Here is a 22,149-nt window from a genome sequence, read left to right as displayed (position 1 = left end):
CAAACACACCGAAGTTGCTATGCCGATGGTGTGGACCTGGCGACCATGACGATGCTAAGTGCCCGAAGTCCGGAGTAAACTTGATTATTGTCGGGATGGACAAGGAAGAAGTACTGGCAATCACTCGGAAGCAGGCGAAGCTATACCCCGATCCGACGGAGGAAAAGAAGAGACTGGAGGAAGCTCGCGCAGAGATCCAGAGAGCAACGCAGGTAGAAACGACACACCTAAAGGACACACCGAGTACGTCCGTACGAAACTGCGCAGAACAGAACATTGTACGACAAATATTGCAAGCCAAGATACCCGTTAGGATAAATGATCTGTTGCTCACTATGCCTCAGCTCCGATCGGCACTCACAAACATCATTCCCGCTGCTAAACTCCTAGGAGAACATGGAAGGGAGCAGGAAAGTGAAGCAAGTATAGTGGACAAAAAGGAAAAGGAAAGTGGCGCAAGTGCAGAAGATCCGATGCTGTTAGCCCTCTCATTCGGACCCCATCCGGCAGTCGTCGAAATGGGAATTCTCGGGACTGTATTGACGGAAACGATTGTGGACGGAGGGTCCAGTGTCAATGTGTTGCCTGAAGACACCTGGAAAAGGTTGGGACAACCGACATTATGGCCACCTACATTCCAACTGTTAACGGCCGATCAACATGGAATCAAGCCATTGGGAGTCTTGATAGCACAACAGTGACGATTGGAACACAACCATTCTTGTTGGATTTCGTCGTGATCCCACTGAAGCGGAGAGGATATGATGCCATTTTGGGCCGGGGGTGGTTGATACAAGCCAAGGCAACACACGATTGGAAGAAAAATACTTTATCACTTGAAAGCAAAGGCTGGAAGTATGTAATCGATCTACACACTCAGATGGTTGGAGACGAAGCTCTATCATCGTATTTTGAAGGAGAAGAGGATGAGAGGAGGCAGAGTATGGAACTCGATCAGGAGGGAGTCCTACGATTGGAAGGAGATGACGATCTGGATTCAGTAAATGGTCTTTACCATTGGCAGATAGAAGATTACGAGCTCTTTCCAAGTTGTAATATGCTAAGGATCGACGAAGGTAAGAAAGAAGAAGGAAATGAATGTCCGAAGGAACACAGAGAAGTTGAAGGAGGAAATGAATGTCCGAAGGAACACATAGAAGCCGATGGAGGAAATGAATGTTCGAAGGAACATGGAGAAGCCGAAGGAGGAAATGAATGTTCGAAGCAACACAGAGAAGCCGAAGAAGGAAACGCGGGTATGACTGAAGCTGAAGGAAAGAACATACAGTACGAACCCGAAAGGAGGAAAGATTCCACTGTACGACCACGCAAGAAGAAAGTATTAAGTCGAACCACAGATATAGTAGAAAGGTGCCAGCAACAAGGAAGACACATCATACGGTCCGCACAGGAAACAAAGTGGAAGGGTTTAATAAAAGTTGCAGCAGTACGGAGTGGATGTGTTATTGACGGCCAGAAGGGGCAACTGATGGAGTCCATGGTACGGAGCTTCGGGAACAAGTTGGGCGATATGGAGATGACACAGAACAGGTATAGCAGGTTTCAACTCGAATAGTGGGTGTTGAAGTACGACGACCGGAATGAGATCAAACCAGGCAAGTTCAAAGTTAAGTGGGTCGGGCTGTATCAGATCCGGGAAGTAGGGGACAATGGAGCAATAAAATTATTGACTTTGGATGGACAGGAAGTGCCTTAGGCGGTGAATGGCTTAAAGCTAAAGGTGTACCACGGCTGGAAGACTTCTGCATCACAGAATGGCCTTCGGGCGACCCCTTCGTCGTTGCAGACTGATGATGACGACGGTTGAAGGGAAAACTGACTTTGCTATTCAAAAAAAAAGAAAAAAAAAGAAAAAAAAGGGGAAAAAAAAAGGAAAAAAAGAAAAAAGAAGAAAGCACCATACGGATTTTTTGACCTGATCACCATACGGTTTTTGGAGGCAGTGTACAGGTTTTTGAGGCTGCATATTATAAAGTCACTGAACTTTTGGAGGTTGCATATTATAGAGTCTGAAAGCGTATATCGTTGATTGTCGTACGGAAGTTGGGAGCCATTTTTAGTCATCATACCGATTTTTAACTGGCTCACCGTATGGTTTTTGGACGTTGCATCCTGTAAAGTCAAGTCTGGAGCACCGTACGGATTTTTAATCCCCTCACTATACGGATTTTTATAGTTTGAAAGCATACAGATTATTCACCTGCTCACCGTACGGATTTTATGAAGACTTGGAGCATACGGATTTTTCAAAAAAATCTTATAAACTAGGAATCTCAGTACGAAATTTTTGGAGGGATTGGAAGTGTACGGATTTTCAGCTATTTTAACCATGCACTGTACAGACTTTATGGAAATTACCGTACGGTATCTCTGGTGTATGGATTTTAAGCTATTTTAACCATGCACCGTACAAACTTTATGGAAATTACCGTACGGTATCTTTGTATGAATTTTTAAGGAAAGCCATTGACACTGTGTGGAATTTGGCCGTAGGGCGTATGGAATTTGGAGGAAGTTGGAAGTAAAGACAGCATATAGAAATTACAATTTGGAATGCGAGGTAATTGTACGAATTTTTCAAGCATATCATGTGTACGGATTTGGATTGCAAGATTACAGATTCTGAAGATTGGGGTTTTGACGTACGGCTTCTACTTGCTATTGCATTCAGACTTTGGAGGACGTTATAGGATATTGCATAGGAAGGAGTCGATATAGTGGCAGGATGTATGGTGTAGCTGTACATTGGTAGCACAGAAGGGTGACAGGAGGTTTTCTAAAAAAAATAAAAAAATAAAAAAAAAGGTCGACAAATCAAGAATGCTCAGAATGAGTATTAGATGATGCCATAGGGTAGAGGAAGAACCAACGATTGCCAGAAAGAGTGTAGAATCGGCAGAAAATGACACAAATGGTGTGTTCTTCGACCCCGCCGGGGGTGTTGCCCCCTAGACCCCTAGTTGTTGCGAATATCAGTTGTGGGAGTCTGACCAGTTGAGAAGACTTGGAGCTGCTACAGGCATGGAGTCTCTGTGTACCAGAGGCACTGAGAGTAGGTGTTGGCTGTGAGGCTGTCTTGGTGGATGTGTAGAGAGCTCGGGAGGAGCTGATCATCCAGTTGGAGGCAGTGCAGTGACACTTGGCTCAGGGTACCGAGGAGTTGGAAGTAGAGAAAGCAGCACAGGTGGCTATCAAGGTCAGCTTGAGGAGTCAGTATTGTGTTAGCAAAGGCTATAGATGCAACAGGATGAATGTGAAAGTGATGTGGCAGATCAATATTGTTGTATTAGTTGTTTGAGTTTTGTTCTGTAGTCGTCAGGAGACGACTTTTCTTTTTGGGGGGATGATGTCGTCGGTAGAAATTGTGTAGTAGCCGACGGGTCCTTTCGGGAAAAGTCTTGTTATGTAGCCGACAGGTAAATAGTTTGTAGCGGGCATAATGTATGTGGCCGACGGATACCTTCGGGAAGGTTCCTCGGAAAGTATTTATACCCCCTTCGGGAAGCATTGTAATGATCAGATCATTAAAGCATAATGTACTGTTTGGCATATGCGAATAATAAGAAGAAGAGTTTTGCTGTTCGTGTTTGTGTTCATTGTCTGTGTGCAATTCTTAATTAACCTATGCGGTAAACAGTAAGAACATACACTTATCCATCATGATAGAAAATAACTAGTTTTTCAAGAAGAAAACAACTCTGATCTGATGTCTTATAGAGATCAACATAGTCCATATCTCCACAATTATCTTGCTTGATGGCGCTTGTGGCAGTTGATCATTAGTAAATGAAAGCTTGATAATCATGACTACCTCTCAGTTGCACTTGTCAAACTTATCTTGATCTTGTCCAGCTCTGGCAGAGCGAGTCTAATCCAAAACAATTGATGATATTTAAAGATCATCATCATCCTTTGTTTCCATGTGTTGTAATTTTTGTTGTCGAACCTGTTGGTACCCAAAATCACAGATTGTAATCCTATGAGCCTTGCCGACTCAATGCTGGGATTCCAACAGGTTGAAGGCCAACTTGACAGGACTGATCTATTGGATCCAAGTCCTGTACACTGCTGGCTCTGCAAAGTCAAGATGGGTGCACCTAATTCTGAACCAATCACATAATGTTTATAGCAAACAATCTGATTATAAATGCAATGAAAGTCCTCCAAATGGCAAGAAATTTGGAATTTTTTTATCTTGCAATATTTCTAAATATGTTGTGATTCAATTGACTTTATTACTTCAAAATTGACTTCAAGATGTAAGTACTTTGAATTAGATTATTCTGAATAAATAATAAAAATGAAAATAAGAACGTTTTAAAATGAGAATTGCTTGCAAGTTGTAACAATGAATGAATATACTAATTCTATCAACAGAAAGAAAAGGGAATTGCCAATAGCCTAGGTGTGAATCAATTTTAGTATAAGCAATAAATGGACGAGTGCCTAAATTTATAGGGGCAATAGAGTAAATACTACATGTCTTTTACGTACAAACTTATGTATTTATATTATGAACAATTTTGTTATCAATATGTAAAGGATCGGATAAATATGCAATCTTAAATAAGTCCAGATTGAAATTTAACTCCTATCATAAGGAGACAAACTGGACATAGAAAAGGAAATATACTAATATTTCACTATATCTAAGATGTTCAATTTTAAGATGCTGAAAATGATCCCATCACAATTTGATATGTAAATGCTCACAGAAATATAAATAATTATAAGGGACGAAACTCATTAGTATTTGTGTAAAAAACAAAATATAGTGCTTACTGGTCATACCAGAAATGGAAAACAATGAAGACACCTATATTTGATAATTAATCCATGGGATTTTCTTCAAAATTGCACATCAATATCTGCTCAATGCTATCAATTATTCAAGCCCACAGATAAATGTAAAACTCAATCTTTGCCTATGAGAGAATGAAATATAATATATATCAATCTGTAAGTATAGAATCCTTTTTTCATGATAGTAATTGTAAAAATCATGTCTCTCATTTGTTTTTCAAAGGATATTTATAAACCACGAAGAGGTGCAAGGCTCTCCTTCATAACCAAGCATCTCTTGGTAACTATTACGTAATTGAAATTTATTAACTTTACAAATTATGCCAACTGGTTGTTAATTTGCATTAGATCAACAAATCCGCCCTGAAAAAAAAATCTCTTTATACACGAATGGGAGTAACCGCTTGAGACTTGACATTATGCTTTGATCATCCAGCACTTTACCTTAGTGTATAGCACCAGTCACATGGCATGATTTTCCTTCTCGTTTGCTAGGTCTCCATCCTCCCGTGACGTGTTGGTGACTCCTGTTTTGAATGGCTCCTCATACCCATTCCAGAATTTCCTTAAATCTGGTACTGCTGACGCTCACAATACTTAGACTGGAAATTCATCATAGAAACCTGTAACGTGTTTCATAAATTTTTAAAACTTCATTTCCAAAAATGAATAGGCGCATATCCACTAAGTATTTTGATCCATTTGTTTAGACGTGCATCTCCAGACCTGCAAAGGATACAAGGGACCATTAGATCATGACTCTTGAATAAATTAGTTATTTTTTAAAACCATACAATTCGAATTCCTAAAGGCTTCTACAGGCTTATGCATTTCTGATTGCAGGGGCAAAAGAATGGCACAGTTTCAACATAGTTGGGGAAAAAAAAAGCACGAACTGAATGCTTATAAAATATATCCTGATTTGAAAATTCCTCTGCGTATTTTTTCTTTTGAAATTTTCTAAATTTGCTTATTGGGGCCCACATCCTGAGGTCTATTTAATACTATCTGCCAGTTAATTTCGAAAACAATGGTGAAGATGCCATAAACAGAGTCGCACACAATCAACATAATTGAAACCACAAACATCCTTGTTTAGCGATCCATTTAACGATTGCAATATAATTTTAGACTGTATAATATCATCAGACATTTCTGGGTTTGGTCGATTGATTTCAGACTGCTCATGCCAAGGTGCGACTGCCGAAGGGAATCCTGCAGATGCAATTTCAAATTCTTGAATGTCGTCCACATTAAATCTCTGGGACTAACTCTATTCTTTACCTCCCGTGAGCGCTGAACAATAAAAACTTCATCCTCACAGGGGATCAAATTTTGCCGGGGCGCACAATTGCTGAATAATTCAAAGGTAAATTGAAGGCTATTCCTGAGATGAGTGATCACGCTCCTACTTTTTCCTAGACTGAGAAAACAGTATGCTCCGCAGAAACGATCTCAAAGTTTCAAACACCTGCAATTCATCTTGAAAATTCCATAATCAGACAGCAATTTTGGATGTTACTGTGTGCAATTGGTATCTGAGAAGATTTTTTGGCTAATATGATGTGTGCTCAGAGACCAGTTCCTTATGCACTGATTACATTGAATATTTGATGATCCGTATGATATCGATGCTTATGGTCAGATCATCTGCAAATACAAACAATGGAATTGAAATTGATCCTGCTCTGGAGAAGTCTGTACATCTTTTGACTTGATAAATGCATTTGAGCTTTAATCATAGTTTCACGTGCATTTTAAGATCTCCAGATTTTAAATGTTTCACCACGTTCATTCCAATTTTTCAAAAAAAAAAACTAAAGCACTAGGCATCTTGCTTTCAAATCAGGTAGAGGGATGCAGATACTTTTATTAAACATCTCTGATCAATAATGTACAGGATGTTTGTAATTGCCAATGCAAGTTTCATAACCATTGTGACACATACCCTGCACCAAGTGTGGAATTCCAGTACCAGGAGGACCATATAAAAGAATAGCTTTCCAGGGGCTTCATACTTCTGTTTAAAATAAAATAAAATCAATTTAGATATTGTAATTTGTAGCTCTGATGTCATTCTTAACAGATCTTCATGACTGCAGTAAATCAAATTTTCCTTTGCCTCGAGTACAATCTTTCAAAACCTGCTCTTTTTGAAGCAAAGGATATGAATTATTTCACTTCCAAGGCAAAGCTTTCACAACCACCAAAATATGAAACATGGAGTCCTAGAAATATAAAAGATAGTAAAAATAATGAATAAAGGCTTATGGGAGTAATCAGAATGGAGGTCCTAATTACAAATTAGGACTCCATCAGAACCATTGATTGCTTTCTAACATTATGTTGGTCAAAGATACCATTTGCACGCTTTTCAAAACACATAAGACAAGAACTTTTGAAAAGGCAAAAAAATGATTGTGAGACCTGAGGTATAGAATCCAATACAAGAACAAAGGCAGATTCAAGTATAGACTTTGAAAAAGATAAAGTACTGCTGACATGAATCCCGAGGTACCATTTTTTTTCAGACCCAGAAAAGTTTGACAAAGACAGAAATCTCTGCAAAAAGCCCCACAAAGAATATGTAGGTAAAATTTGAATCCAGCCAAAAAATTAAAGGATTTTATAAAAAAACCCTAGTCGAATGGAAGTGAAATTCTAGGTTGCAAAGAAAATCACACAAAATGATGGATAGGTCTGCCATCAATTTGAAGGTAAATGTGTTCTAAAAACATGATTTGTGTAGAGGGTGCTTGAATGAGCCCTAGCCTTGACCTGGTATGAGAAAAATTTGTCTACTACATAAAACATAGAAAAAAACAAGTCATCATTTTGTTTTTTTTCGGAGGAAAAAACACAAAGATTTATGTTTGTAAAAAAACACCAGCGAAGGAGCAAATAACATTTGCAGTGCAATGAAAACTTGAAAAATTGCATTTATCTGCGAATAAATGATGGAAATCCTATCAACAAGGACGTGATTGCAAAAACAATGTGGTTGAAAACTGCAAACAACCTTCAGCAACTACAAACAGAAGATTGGCAACACGCTTTTTAGAAGAGAGAAGTTGTCATATGAAGAAACAAGAAGAAATTATATTTTTATGAGGTCAAGATTCTTGAAAAAACATCATGTTTGCAAAAAAAACCTTTGAAAAACCGAAGAACTTGGGCCCAAAGATTGAGGAGTTATTCAAACCCTCAGAAAACAAAATTTGATTTTCAAAATTTTAAAAAATTCGTTCAAAATTAAAAAGCAAAAAACAAATTTCTAATCCTAAGCTTTGATACCTTTTGATGTCAGTTTTGTACCACTACATAACATATAGCAATTGAATACTTGATATGGAATATCAAACACTCAATCCGTCTCTTGAAAAGTAAATACTCATGAAGAACATGAGAAAAACTCCAAGGTTCTTTATACTTGTGGATACTAAGTTATATTAATGTTATTTGTTGGTTAATCAGGTAGGCGGGCTTACGTTATTCATTTGAAGATAACTTGGACTTTTGCTGTGATGGTGCTGAATCTAGCTTTTTGCAATGTACACTAGCTCCAAATGATGTTGATGGTGATGATGGAGGGAATGTCCACCAGTAACGCCCTAATTTTCTAACTTGTTCCAAGAATGAATTCCAACTACTACATTACTTGCTACTTTACTTCTACTCCTATGAATGGAAAGATTAGTAGATGGACGGGGATCAAATCTGATGAAAGCTTACCAGTGGCTCTACCTCCATAGATGTAATGATTCAAGGGAAATAGACTATATTACCACGCAAGGCTTCCTAACAAGCCCTTAGGATGCTAGTGGCCTAGTTTATGGATCCCTATCAAACATCCACTAATATCACCATAAAACTATCCATCTACTCTTGCTTAACAAATTTCTTGAAAAAATATCTACTTTAACAACTTCAATGAATTTTAACTCTAACTATTGGAAGTAGAAACCATGCAATAACACTGAGTGTTCTTAATCACCATGCAAGTCACAACAATGATAAAGAGAAGCAATTTTGGTATTATCTTAAGCAACAATATTCTTCAACCTTTTACAAAAGAGAGCAAATGGCCTTATATAGGGGCCAAAATTACAACCAATGGTAGAGATTAAGAGGCAAAATCAGTGATCTAGATCAAATCCCAAAAATCCTAATTAGGGTTGCCACCTCATTGGCCAATGAGAAGGCGCCACCTCATCAATGGACCAATGAAAAAAAAGAAAAGTGGCAACCAATGAGAAGGCACCAAAATGGTAGCCAATCAGAATCAGACACCTATCCTACCCAAGAAGGAGAATTTGCCACTTGGGCTTACATCAAATAATCTTCAAATATAATTCTACCCTTTTCTTTCATCTTCTTAGCGAAAGCAATGGACTTGGCTAGCTTTTCGTTGACTTCCTTCATGGGAGGGCAAGGCGTGTGCTTCAATTTGAGCTCAGTTGAATTCATCATGTCACTCGCTGCTTGCAGTGTCTTCTCATGATCCTTCTCATATTCTCTCGCATATCCAATAAAGGCATTGAGGGAGGCAAAGGTGCCCAAATGCTTCTTCTTGATGGCAACCTTCCCCAACTCATCCTATTTTGATCCAAATTCTATCTCGTTGACATTCTCTTTGATAGCTTCAAAATCAAGTGTAGCCCCAACATTGCTCATCATGGTTGAAATGGAAGTGTCAATGCTTGGGCTATGTTGTGGAATCTCATTTTGTATCTCTTCAAGTATCCTCAATTTGATAGTCAAGGCAACAAACCAAGACTCCACCGTACTCATTCCTCCTTCATCTACTAACTTGGTTCTCTCCAAATATCTCTATGGTAGCTCGATAAATGCCTGTAGCCTGGGAATGGCTAAATCCTTGACTGGAAGGAAATCCTTCCACTCCTCTTCAAATGTTTTGAATTTGTCTCTAATAGCTACTAATGACTTGAATGTCGAGATAAAGGAAGGCAAGAAATTTTGCCCATCTTGAATTTTAGCATTGATCCAATCCTTGACTTCGTGCAGCTGAGCCGATATCTCTTCTATATTGCTCCCGTTGTCTTGGAAGGGCTACCTGATGCAACTGTTGGTTACGCTGGCAAACTCTCCAATATTTGTTTTTGGCCTCAAACTTTACAATCCTCTCGTTTTCCTTCCTCAATCTTTCCTTAATTGAAACCATGCCTTCTTGGAACTCCTCACACTCCATGTTATCCATGATTCTTCCCAAGTTATGCTCTACTATTTCATACTCCTGGGCTACAATCTCATCCACTCCCTTGTTAACCTTTGGTATAGTAATCTGAACTTTTCGGTGACCCTCATCATCGCTTTGGATTACCTTTGCCATTGTTTTTGTTTCTCGCTATCTTCCTTTTCCACTAACCCTTGAATATCTTCGACTGTTCGAACAGTCACCACCTTGCCTCTTGGCATAAGCATTTGCCTTAACCATAGTGGTGCAGTGCATCTCCCCAAATTTGGATTTGGTTCGACTAGTAAAGCATCACCAACGACCTCAGGTGCTTGACTTATTTCCTCAATATCAATTGGCCTGTCTTCCTCTTCACTAGTTATTGTCATATCATCTCCATGTTGGTTCTCCGAGAGAGGAGAGTACTTGGTGCTGTCACTGTAACCACTTGATTCCGAATTAGAGCTCACCTCTACCGAGATCCTTTGTTTATTTGTATTAATCTCCTAGCTTGTAGCCTCAATTATGTTCCCTCTTGACGGTGTTGCATTCCATCTCTTTGCTGGAGGCTCCTGATATTCTTTACTTTTCTCAACCTCCAAATTCCTCTTCTTGCTCTTAACTACTCTTTGTTTCTGGCTACTTCCCCCACCTTTCTGTTCGACTAACTCTGCTGGACTTTCTTCCTCTGGTTTCATCCTCTCATAAGGCATACCTTTCGACTTTGTAATTGCCTTAACTTCCCATTGTATCATGACTCAATGTGTAGATCAACTATCCTTGTAAATGCCTTTAAGGAAGGATCTTGATGATCATCCCAATCTACTGGACTCAACTCTGTTCCATCCATTGTATCATAATCTTCTCTTAACACATTTTCATCATCTTCCAGTTGATCGGGAATATTAAGGCCTCTCAATCTGATTGCCCTCGTCATATCCAGTGACAACCTTGAGAAAACTAGCTTTCTCACATGAAAGTCATCCTGTGCATTGGCCCAAAAATCTTCTATAGTAGGAATATGTTTGAATGCATTTTCATGAGATGCCTTAATAAGACCATTAGGATTGCATCCTTGTCTTGCTCTATACCATCCTAGATGATTGCTCTAACTCTTTCTTCGCAGCTGAAAAGGCAATAGGATTGGGGCAAGTATCATTGCCTATTCCAAATGAGAAGGTAATCCCTATCTCATCATTAAGTTTCATTATCTTGTCATAATGCTCAAGTTGCCTAGCCAACTCCATCAAAACTATCTTGTCGGGTGGGTACCTTGGAAGTCTCTTGGGACAAACTGTACCTCTTGCCACTCTAATATATGTGAATTGTGGAAATTGGATGAACCAACTCGCATACTTCTTAACTTTTACTTCCGCTTCTGTTGAGAGCCTTCTAGTAGGTATCTCTTGTAATATCCTTATCGTCTTCATGGCAAAGGCGTCATAAAACATCTTCTAATATTTGGTGTTGTGCAAATGAAGTTGTGGATAGCACTCATGCACCAAAATTTGCCCCGGCCCATTGCCAATCACTCCTACGACCTTAAGTCTAGGATTTTCATATAGTCTGGCAATCAGATAGAAAAGATAGGACCCCATGTAAAATTGCTTTTGATTTTGCACTATCCTAAGTTGCAACTCTAAATTTTCACTTATAATTCTAGCCTAATCAAATTTTCTCTTTCCATTTTCAATTTCATCAATAAAGTAGTACATTTAGTTCTTGAATTGCATACCTTGAGCCACACCCATGATTCAGCTGAGAAGCACAATTAGATTGCCGTACTCCAGTTTGAAATCTGACTTGGTGAGCTTTGACGATTTGGTGACTCTCTTCTTGCCTTCGTTTAACCAATTTTGCTTTAGATGAATGAAGTAGGCCTCCTTGTTACCCTGAAAGAACTTGGTTGTTTGATCCATTGTTACCATTGACATGCCTCTATGCTGGGGAATATTGAATTCTTCTTTGACCACTTGTCCGCTGATGTTAGCCAACACTTTTTTCCTTTCATCAAAAATGATGGACTTGGTCACAATATCAAACCAGGATGCACATTCCATTACTAATTCCGAATAAGGCAAGGTAGGAGGGAAAGCCGCCGTGTGTACAATTCCACTCCTGTAGATCTTCTTTGCCATGGGGGATTGTCCTTCTTTCAATCTATCCTTCAACTGTACCATGTTTGTTGTGCCAATATTGGTATCACTTATTCGCCTCACTTTTGAGAAGAAGGTGATCTTAGGCATCATGTCTTCCTTGTCTTTTTTGGTATTTGTTCCCATTGGGTTTATGTTCGCACTAACATCTACCATCCTAAACACTTATTTCTGCCTCTTCGTTCTAAATGATATGGACTACACTTATCAATCTCCAACCATCTTTCTATCGATGGAATCTAGCTTATTTCTACCTCTCCAAGTCCTATCTCTACACTTATCAATCTCCAAACTTCTTTCCTACAGATGGGACTACCACTTATTTATGCATCTTCATTACCTTAGGATGGACTACACTTATCAATCTCCAAACTTCTTTCCTAGGGTGGTCTAGCCTATTTCTGCCTCTTTGAGTGTCCTATCATGAAATCTACACTTATATCTTCCAACTTCAGCCTATCAATGGAAATGATGAAGTGGTGGATGAAAAGTGCAAGAAGAGGATAAGGGAAACAAAACAAACAAAAATAAGGAATAGAATTCGCCTTCGAAACCAATCTTCACCTCTAAAAATCAATGAGAATTTTGTACTATTCTCGAACAGTTTCAGAGATGTTCTTGTGCTGCGTGGTCACAGCCCGTGCTGCGCGGCCTCAGTTGCCCATGTTGCGTGGCTATTGCGCGACCACTTTCCCAAACAGTTTTGAAGATGCTCTCGTGCTGCGCGACCTTAGCGCGTGCTGTGTGACCTCAACCCATGTTGCGCATTCTCAGTTGCCTGTGTTGCGTGGCCACTGCCTGTGCTACACGGCGTTAGTTGCCCGTGCTGTGCGGCTACTACTCGTGTTGCACGACCACTTTCTCGAATGGTTTCGGAGATGCTCCCGTGCTGCGTGGCCTCAGTTGCCCGTGTTGCATGACCACTGCCCGTGCTGTGTGGCTATTGCCGGTGCTGCGCAGCTACTGCTTGTGTTGCGCGGCCATTTTCCCGAACAGTTTCGGAGATGCTCCCATGCTACGTGGCTTGAGTTGCCCGTGCTGCACGACCACTGCCCGAACGGTTTCGGAGATACTCTTGATGATTTCTGCTCTGATACCACTGTAATGTTCTGACTAACTTTGAAACCTGAATAGCCGTACGAAAATATGAATGCATAGACTGAGAGGTTGTACAGGCCAAATTTGGGGGGCAAAATGCAGAGCCATACGGTGTGGAGATTGCTAGCCGTACGCAGGAGTGTCAATCTGTATGGTGGAGGTTGTGAAGCCGTACGGTGGAGGATAGTTAGCCGTATGGTGTTTGTACTTTGTAGTAGGCCGTAAAGTGAGAATAATAGGTCGTACGGTGGCTCAAATGGATGACTCGAAAGCCTAAGCCGTACAAGGAGGTGAAGGATGGCATAGAAGGATGGATGGGGTGAGGAATGAGCAGTGCGGAATCACACGGTGACGGAAACACAGTGTTGCTCATACACAGAATGCTGATGGAATCCACAAAATAATAGACACCAAAATGGAAGTGCACAGAACAAATAATAGATCGAACCAATAGTTATTCGCAATATGATGGTGCTTTGGCTTTCTAGATCTGAGCAAAGAAGTACAATGCAACAACGGAATAGGGTGAGGGTTGAATCCCACTGAAACCGCACGAGCCAAATAGGGAAGGTCTTTAACTTCTGGAATGGCGAATTACAGAGAACCCTAAACAAGAGTTCGCAGTATAGAGAAAAATAATCAAAAGCATACCTACAGACTACCTACAAACTGTGCTTAAATACCCATCGGGAAACTTTCCAAGGGTGTACAAAGATAGCCGACGATGACACAAACTATGGAAACAAAAATAAAAATGGGTCCGAGATACATTAAATCAATTGGCCCGTTACAAAAGTTTAATTAAATACATTTATTTTATGACGGGGACATTACAAATTTTACTTTAAATCTGCCTTTACCAATAATTGGGCCTCTTCAAATTTAGATCAGATCTCGGAAAATTCAATCTCTCTCCAAACTGTGATGCCCTAGCAAAAATCAGAATTCACCAACCTTGTTAAAATTTGCTCGTGCCACTGAATTTTGACCACCTTGCCAAAATCGCCCAAAATGAAGGAAATTGCTGCCCTAGGGCAAAAGAAATCTGCTCTAAATCAGAATTTCGGTTCACTAAATTCGCCCAAAATTGCCAAAATCCAGACCTTAAATTGCCTTGCCAATTCACCAAATAAAATTGCCAAAGCTGGAAGAAGGAATCGCTGCCAAAGAAGGAAATTCAGACTCCAAAATTGTTGCCAATCTTGCAAAAATCAGGTCTCTTCACCACAAATTCGACCTAGGGCAGAAATCGCTCAAGGAAAAATCAGGTCTGCTCTCCAAATTGCCCCAGGGCAGAAATTGCCCAACTTGAAGGGAAAAATCGCTGCCAATCAATGGAAAAATAAGACTTCAAAATTGCCTTAGCTGGAAATTCGCCCAACTTGAAGAAGAAATTTGCACATTAAGTTAGTCCCTCAATTAATGGCCCAGATTTAAAAGAAACATTAAATTGACTTAGCCCTATAGTGAAATTGGCCCATTTAATTGCCAGTTTGATCCGAATTTGCAAAATAGAAACAAGGTAAGCCTAGGAGATGTCAAAATTTTCATTTAACAATGCTTTGGTAATTATAATATCATTAAAATCAAATCTAGCAAGCCAAAATCGATTTTCAATTCCAAATTTCCAATTTCCTTTAACATTTCTAAAATCCTGTAGACAAAATTTCAACCAAATTAATGAGAATTTGCAATTTAATTCAATTTCAATCTTGCAATGCAATTTCAATTTTTCAATAGAATAAATCCTTTTCCTAGAAGTCAAAATTCAAATTCCAATTTCAATTTCACTATAAAAAAAAATCCTTTTCACCAAAAACTACTAAATCTAAAAATTCATTTTGAAAATGCTCAAGCTTATACAATTATATCAAATTTTCAAAATCCATCTAAGTTCAAAATTTGCAAATTTATCCTGCCAGATATCGTTTTAACTATCGAGAAAAATGTTGTCAAATTCTATTTGGCCTAAGGATAAAATACATGCTCCGGAAAATCAAGTTTAGCACCGGGTGTAAACAAACCAAATAAAATCCCTCCTAGAGACCAAGACGTCCAAGGTGTAAAATTACCAATTCGAAACCTTTGGACAACTCCAAATTTTGCTAAGGCAACCAAAAAAATTCCCAATAATCCGTGAAAATTGCCAACGCTTGCCCAAAAAAGGGGGTCCCTAAAAATTTTGGGGCGATGGTGTGAAAACCTCACAACAATGCCATGTTATGGTAAATTGGTATTGCATTAAATAGAGGAGATGGAAGTTCCTTATATAGATTTACAAAGGCGATGTTTCTCTTATGAAACAATCATAGAATTAGAAAGTTCCAAATATATACAAAATCTACAGTAATGACCATTAAATAAAAATAATAAAGATATTATTCTAATATTGGGAGAACAAAGGGAAGGAGATTTTTGGGATGGCTAATGAGTAGTGGGAAGGTATCAAAGGAAAGCAAATTATTAGGGTCAATGTTTCCTTGAGGAAGGTGGAAGTAGAGTCAATGAAGGTAAAACATTTTCGAGGTGGTGAAGAGTTTATGTCCTGCGAGAAAGCTAAGTCTATTAGGGAGAAGGATAAAGTGGATGATTGTGCTGATCATGCTATTGAGGAGCTCTCCATAAGGAATTCAGTTTGCAGAGAGGACACATTGGAGAGGGACAACAATTTTTCAATAGAGTATCGTAAAGTGGTACTTGAATGAAAATGGGAGACTAGAAGCTGGATTGAACCAACCATTTCAATAGGTTAATTGAAAATTTGAAAACATTCCCAATTTGAGTTCATTGGAAATGATTGGAACAAACATAAGGATTTATGGGGGTTTAGAAATGCTATAGATGGCCTTTATTCTTGTTTGAGCTAGCTTGAAAGAAGCAACAAGGATTTGAAGGTATCTAAATAAAATCATTGTTCTCAATTGGATCATGATCAAAATTCTTAAGCCATTATAGTCATGCTCCAAGAGAATATGTTAAGAAAAACTAATCCATTATAGTCGTGCTCGAAGAGAATATGTTAAGAAAACTAACTTAAGATATGGCATAGAGTTAACGCCCTACAAGAATGCTAAGTTTGCTAGGGAAGAGGATAATGTGGAGTACTTTGCTGCTAATGCCATTGAGGAGCTGTCTACAAAGAATGTAGTTGGCAAAGTGGACTCTTAGGACAGGGTCTAGGATCTCTAATACAGTATCCTATAGTGATTTATGCATCAAAATAAGAGACTAAAAACAAGACTGAATCAGTTGTCTCCCAGTGTCAATATAATGTTGAGTTTTTAGCCTGGATAGGAAATTCTGCACAGGTTCAGTGTGAATGTGCTTGGAAAGCGTCCAAGTAGTTTGAGTTATTCCATTTATTATTTCACTTATGAGGATAAAAGTGAAACGTTTTTTTTAGGTGAATAATTCTAAACAGAGTGCAGATAAACATTTAGATTTATCTTCCATCTTAGGTTTATCAGTGATAAGTTTTTTCGTAAGTAAAACTGATTTTTCAAACTTTTCTGAACCTTTTTTAATATTATAACTTTGCCAGTCCTTTTACCTTTCTGAACCTTTCAAAGAAATCTGAGCCTTGTTACTATGATTGGAAAAGGAACAAAGCGACATTTTGAATCCTTCTCATTTGTCACTAAACTTGTAATTTGTATTCTTTTTAGTGTTTGTTTGTCATAAAAAAATTAACTGTTGGAAGGTTCGATTATGCTTGTTTCTAAGTCTGAATGATATTGAAAGCTTACAGACCATAAGTATAAAAAAACATTTTGTATATGTAAATATTCAGAATATTTATCTATTGTATTTAAATACTATAAAATACAAGAAATAATCTTTATCAAGATGACTATATCGTATGATATGGATAGACAGGTTCTTGGGGCTTGTTGGTATTTTCTTGCATTGGAACGACGAGATACTTGCTGGCGAGAGGCTTGTAGGAACACAACATCATGTGAAACTAGGATGCTCTATTGTGAGAAGCCTCCTGATCATTCCCATATATTATCTGAAGCTGACAGGAATGCTTTTCAGTCTTATTGTGATGCGTCTGGTTCTGAATATTTTGATTTTGGGATTTATAAAGATGCCCTTACAAGTGGAATTGTTACATCACGGAAATTTTTGCAGAAGTATTTCTATTGCTTGTGGTGGGGCCTACGGAATCTAAGGTATGCATGTAACACTGTTTCATTTCATGCTTCATCTTGTTCTTCATGTCACAACCATACTGATGCAGTGAAAAATGCTTCAAGTTAGATTGATTCTATTTTAAAAATGAGTGTATATTATTTGATTACATCAATTATATTAGCAATGTTTCATCAGAGCCAATTTTGTTGATATATTAACTCTTGATAGTGATCTTCTTTAGTAGATAGATGCAGTTTGGAAGAAGTGAAATCAATATATATAGCAGAAGGCCTGTACTAAAGTATCACCTTGAAATATTTGATAAACTAATATACATACGTTCTTTTATTAAATCAGCAGTAATTGAGCTATATAATGCAAGCATCTAACAATGATTGTTGATATTTTATCATTAATCATCCCAGAGCGGTTGTTGCTGATTTCATTTTTGTTTCAGATATTATCTTTAGTGCAGTTTTTGCAGCGATGCACTGAACTTTGTGTATTTTCCTTGTAATGCTGTTACTGTTTTCACAGTTGTAATAAGCCTTGATAAGGTTGATTTTGTAATATTTTCTCCTCATTCGTAGCAGTCAACCTTTCTTTGAAAAAAAACAGGGAATAATAAGAAATGTCTTTTTATATTTGCTTTTGAATTTTTCATGTCATCATGTTCAGATAGGAGCTTATTCCTGCTGTCAATCAATGAAGCAATGAGAAAAACAAAGTAATTTATAAATTTTTGTGTATAGAAATTTTGTTTGGGACATCACCTTAAACATAGTAGAATGTTTCCTTGAGTGTTTCATGTTTTTGATGAAATGTACCTTTTCTGAGTGAATTTCATCAATCCAGAAAATTTGGTTGAGATCTGAATTCAGAAAACAGGCTTTGCTTTCTCAGTCTACGCAAATTTTGCATTCTAATTATTTTTGTGGTGTTATGTGGAAAGCCTTTTTTAGATGTTGCAAAGTCTGAGCTGGTTTTGATGTGCAGTTCACTTGGGCAGAGTCTGGTCACAAGCACTTATCTTTGGGAGATCTTATTTGCAATGTTTATTGCTATCCTTGGCTTGGTTCTGTTTGCCTTACTTATTGGCAACATGCAGGTCAGTATGGGACTAAAAAATATTTCCCCCATTATTAGCTTTGTGGTTGTTCTTTTGGATAATTTACTTTTGAAGACTGTCGTTGTTACCCTTGGTTGCTATTAATTTTGTTATAATATTATTTGGGATGAAAATTTCCAGAATGTATTCCGTCTTTTATTTTATGTTCTGATAGTTCTATTTACTAGTTTTCATTGTATTGTTGCTATTTAACAGATTAAGGAATTTTTCTTTGGTTGGTTCTGAAGCTTTAATTTTCTCCACTAAAGTAATGACTAAGGATTTTTTTGCACTTCGCATGGACTAGTATTATGGTCTCTTCTAGAATATCAACCTCTATCAGTTTTAGATGTTCTACTGGTTTATGCGTGTGTGGTGGAGGCCATTTATGAATATTACTATTTGACATTTTGTGTAATGTCTTCATCTAATCATTAAGTTTTCAATTTGGATAATATAACCTTTGAAATTTGTTTTTTCCCAAATAAAGATTGGTATAAATGATATTTTTGTTTCTTTTCAAAGGAAACCCTCACATCAATTCTTTGAAAAAAAAAAAAGAAAATGTGTCAAACAGATTTTTGTTGATGTAATGCTTCTGCTCCATTATTCTTGGTTTGCAAACTATTGGTCATTGTTGTTATAAGATTTTTGAAAGTTTGTCAGGGTGCTTTGTTGCTGGTTTCTACAACATTTTCAGTACAATTCAAAAAAATATTTTGGTTCTTTCAACTTTTATGCTACTAATTGAACCTAATAATTCCTTGAATCTCATGTTGTAGAAGGGAAATTTCTGTTAACCTCTAGCATACTTGGAATGCGTCTCCACTTTCTTTTTCTTTATATTTTTTGAAAAATAAACTTTCTTGCATCTTTTGTGGGGTATTGTGGTATGGGTGGAGGAGAAGGGGGGTGGTTTCGTATCTCCAACTTAATGCATGTGAGTGAAAATTTTTCCTTGTCTAGGATTGGTATTTTAATTAGGATAGTTAACATTTTAAATTCATACAAACACAGAATGGATCAGCATGTAGGGTATAGATTATTTCTTTGAATTTGTAGGGCAAGATTCGTCTTGAAGCATGAAGCTGATGATAAGATTCCTTTTACAGAAATTTACAGTAATAACTAGAATTAGCAGGATGCCTTATGGCATACAAAGCAACCAAACTGAAGGTAAATCTGTCCTTTTGTTCTTAGGCCTGAGCACAAGATTAATCAACACTAGTGTACAAGACAGTAGGCTCATTGATTTGTTATCTAATGTGGAAAAGCTAATCTAGAGAAAGTGAATACATACTCACTTCAATTCACTGCAGTACTATTACATCATCAATTAATATATAAATAGGACATAACAAAGCATACCAAGTAATTTGTAAATCGATTCATTGATTGTTTTATTCTAGGGTAGTGCTTGTGTAATGAAATGTAGACCAAGGATGACTACATAAAATCAGACTGCCTTACCTGATTACGAGAATCATATTCAAAGTACTATACGATTGTCAAACGGAACATGAGCATAGAGAACCACTTGCCATTAATTTGTAGCAACTGCTCAGAAGCCAAGAAGTGATTAACGCATAGTTAGGTACAAACATACTAGCAATTCAAACAATATTAATGTATATGAACTACATTGCTCCCTCAGAAAAAGAGAAGTGGGATTCCTAGCTGATAAGAAAATAAACAAATGGTACAAATCACATCATATTAGGGAAGATTTTCCGAGTTGTTTTATCACTCTTTAACCATTATAACGTGGTGGTCAAAACTCGAAAGTTTGACAACAAAGAACTGAATGATTGATCTTTTTGTGCAGCCAATGTTTTTCAGCTAGAAATAAAAAAGAAACCAACTGATTACACATTAATAATCGCATCTTGAATGTCATGCATGATATGTACATGCTAGTGACTATGCAACTCAATGAATTATTGAAACATACAGATAATTTGTCACTCTGAATGTATCTTTACCTCAAAAATCTTCACCAAGCTGGTTACTGATAATTGTCGGTATAGCTGCAAATTAGTAGCATGCTTTGGCTAGATGATGGTGTATGGGGGACTATAAATGTCTGGTGTCAACATCAAGTTATTTGTACCATGCAACTAGAGATCTAGCAACAGATTTAGAAAGATGATGGTGTATGGTGGTCTATAAATGTATGGTGTCAAGTGTCAACATCAAGGTATGGGACCATGCAACAGGAGATTTAGCAAGAGTGCTTAATGTTGTTAGGTCATACAATCATAAATGCTAAATAGCATTTTATTATGGTAAGGAATTTTGACTGTTCAGATTTTATGGTAGAAGATATTTCATCAAGAAGTTGTTTGATAGAAAATTCTTGAGAAGAGTGTATGGTAGCAAACTTTATAGAGTATATGAAGGACACTGCAGTAGAACCATATGGCTGGAATAGGCACACCTCCATATGCAAAACATATGATATAAGAAGTTGGATATGGTTGTGTGCAGTTTACAATATGAATTTAGTTTATGGTGGAGTGCACCAAACAGGCTTTAGACTATACAATAAAGTGTTGTACTCATGGAAATGGCGCAATAGTGAATTCTACCACAGAATTTTCTTTTAGAGGAACCTAAGATTTTGTATAAATCAGTACAGTGAATGAAGGATTACTGGAGAATCATACAATAGCATGTAGATTTTCGTAAATTATGATAGGAGAGTGTATGGCTATGTTTTAACTCCCCCTATGGTGGTTGTGGGGTCTACCCAAAATTCGGTAGTAATCCATATGAAAATGGAGTTTGAAGCCAAATCAATACTGGAGTATGCTTGAAGTATGGTTGCAGAAGTTGGTAGTACAGTGTTCAAATTACTTTGAGTTAAATGATTTGACAAATAACAAGGATAGTGTCCTTTATAGCATTTTTTAGGGTAACAACTTTTAATAAAGTTCAAAACCATTTTTCCTACTTTTTTAGTTCTAATTGTACCGTGCATATTATCTTGTACTTCAGCTAATTCGATTTCCCAGACATGGCTAGAATGTGAAGTTGTCCAAGTCAATCCTATGAATTGCTTTAATGCTTGGAACTTTTGCTTTTGAACCACTCACAATGTTCTTCACATTTGTACTCTCCAACTTTTCCAATTGCATTGAATCATTCTCCCAAATCTGTTGAATTTTCAGAAGTTCCAATATTTGTTAACTATCATCTCTTGCTACTTGTTCATCTTCATTAATCTCCATTGTTTCCAATAAAGTTGTAGTTAGGTAGAAATGCTTTATTTTTATGCATTTGTCAACAAAATATTCCATTGAGGAAACTTGTTCAATCTTTGAAACATCAACATAGTTACTGGATTCCTTTAACATTCAGCTCGATGGGCTAGTTACCTCTCTTCTTTGCCTACACTTGTTCAAAGTTTGAATTTGACAAATCCAAGTAAACTGCTTCATGTGATTCTTCAAAGCGATCATATATTTTGGCCTTTATTTCTAATCAAGATTTTGTTAATTTTCTCTTTATGATTGACTTTGGTTGCTACCAACCAACTGCTACCCAACAATGCATCATATGCCTACTTATGTAATGAGATGACAACAAAGTTTACTAAAAAAATGCTTTGTTTTTTATTTATTACCTTCCAC

At 37.5% G+C, this 22,149-nt stretch overlaps 1 protein-coding gene across 2 annotated transcripts in view; it reads left to right on the top strand.

Annotated features, from left to right (window-relative positions):
* LOC149548287 (putative cyclic nucleotide-gated ion channel 5) overlaps window positions 1–22,149 on the top strand; it is a 138,751-nt gene that overhangs the window by 100,114 nt on the left and 16,488 nt on the right. For both annotated transcript variants that reach the window (XM_089792348.1, XM_089792349.1), the window contains exons 5-6: window positions 17,149–17,447; window positions 18,406–18,517. In XM_089792348.1, coding sequence (XP_089648474.1) covers window positions 17,149–17,447; window positions 18,406–18,517 — 411 coding nt within the window. The remainder of the gene's footprint in view (window positions 1–17,148; window positions 17,448–18,405; window positions 18,518–22,149) is intronic.

This window comes from Cupressus sempervirens, chromosome 7 (assembly GCF_028749045.1).
Source record: "Cupressus sempervirens isolate cs-2001-9-10 chromosome 7, ASM2874904v1, whole genome shotgun sequence".
Classification (NCBI taxonomy): Eukaryota; Viridiplantae; Streptophyta; class Pinopsida; order Cupressales; family Cupressaceae; genus Cupressus; species Cupressus sempervirens.
Note: the sequence above shows the minus strand (reverse complement) of the source record. Positions and strands in the feature narration are given on the sequence as shown.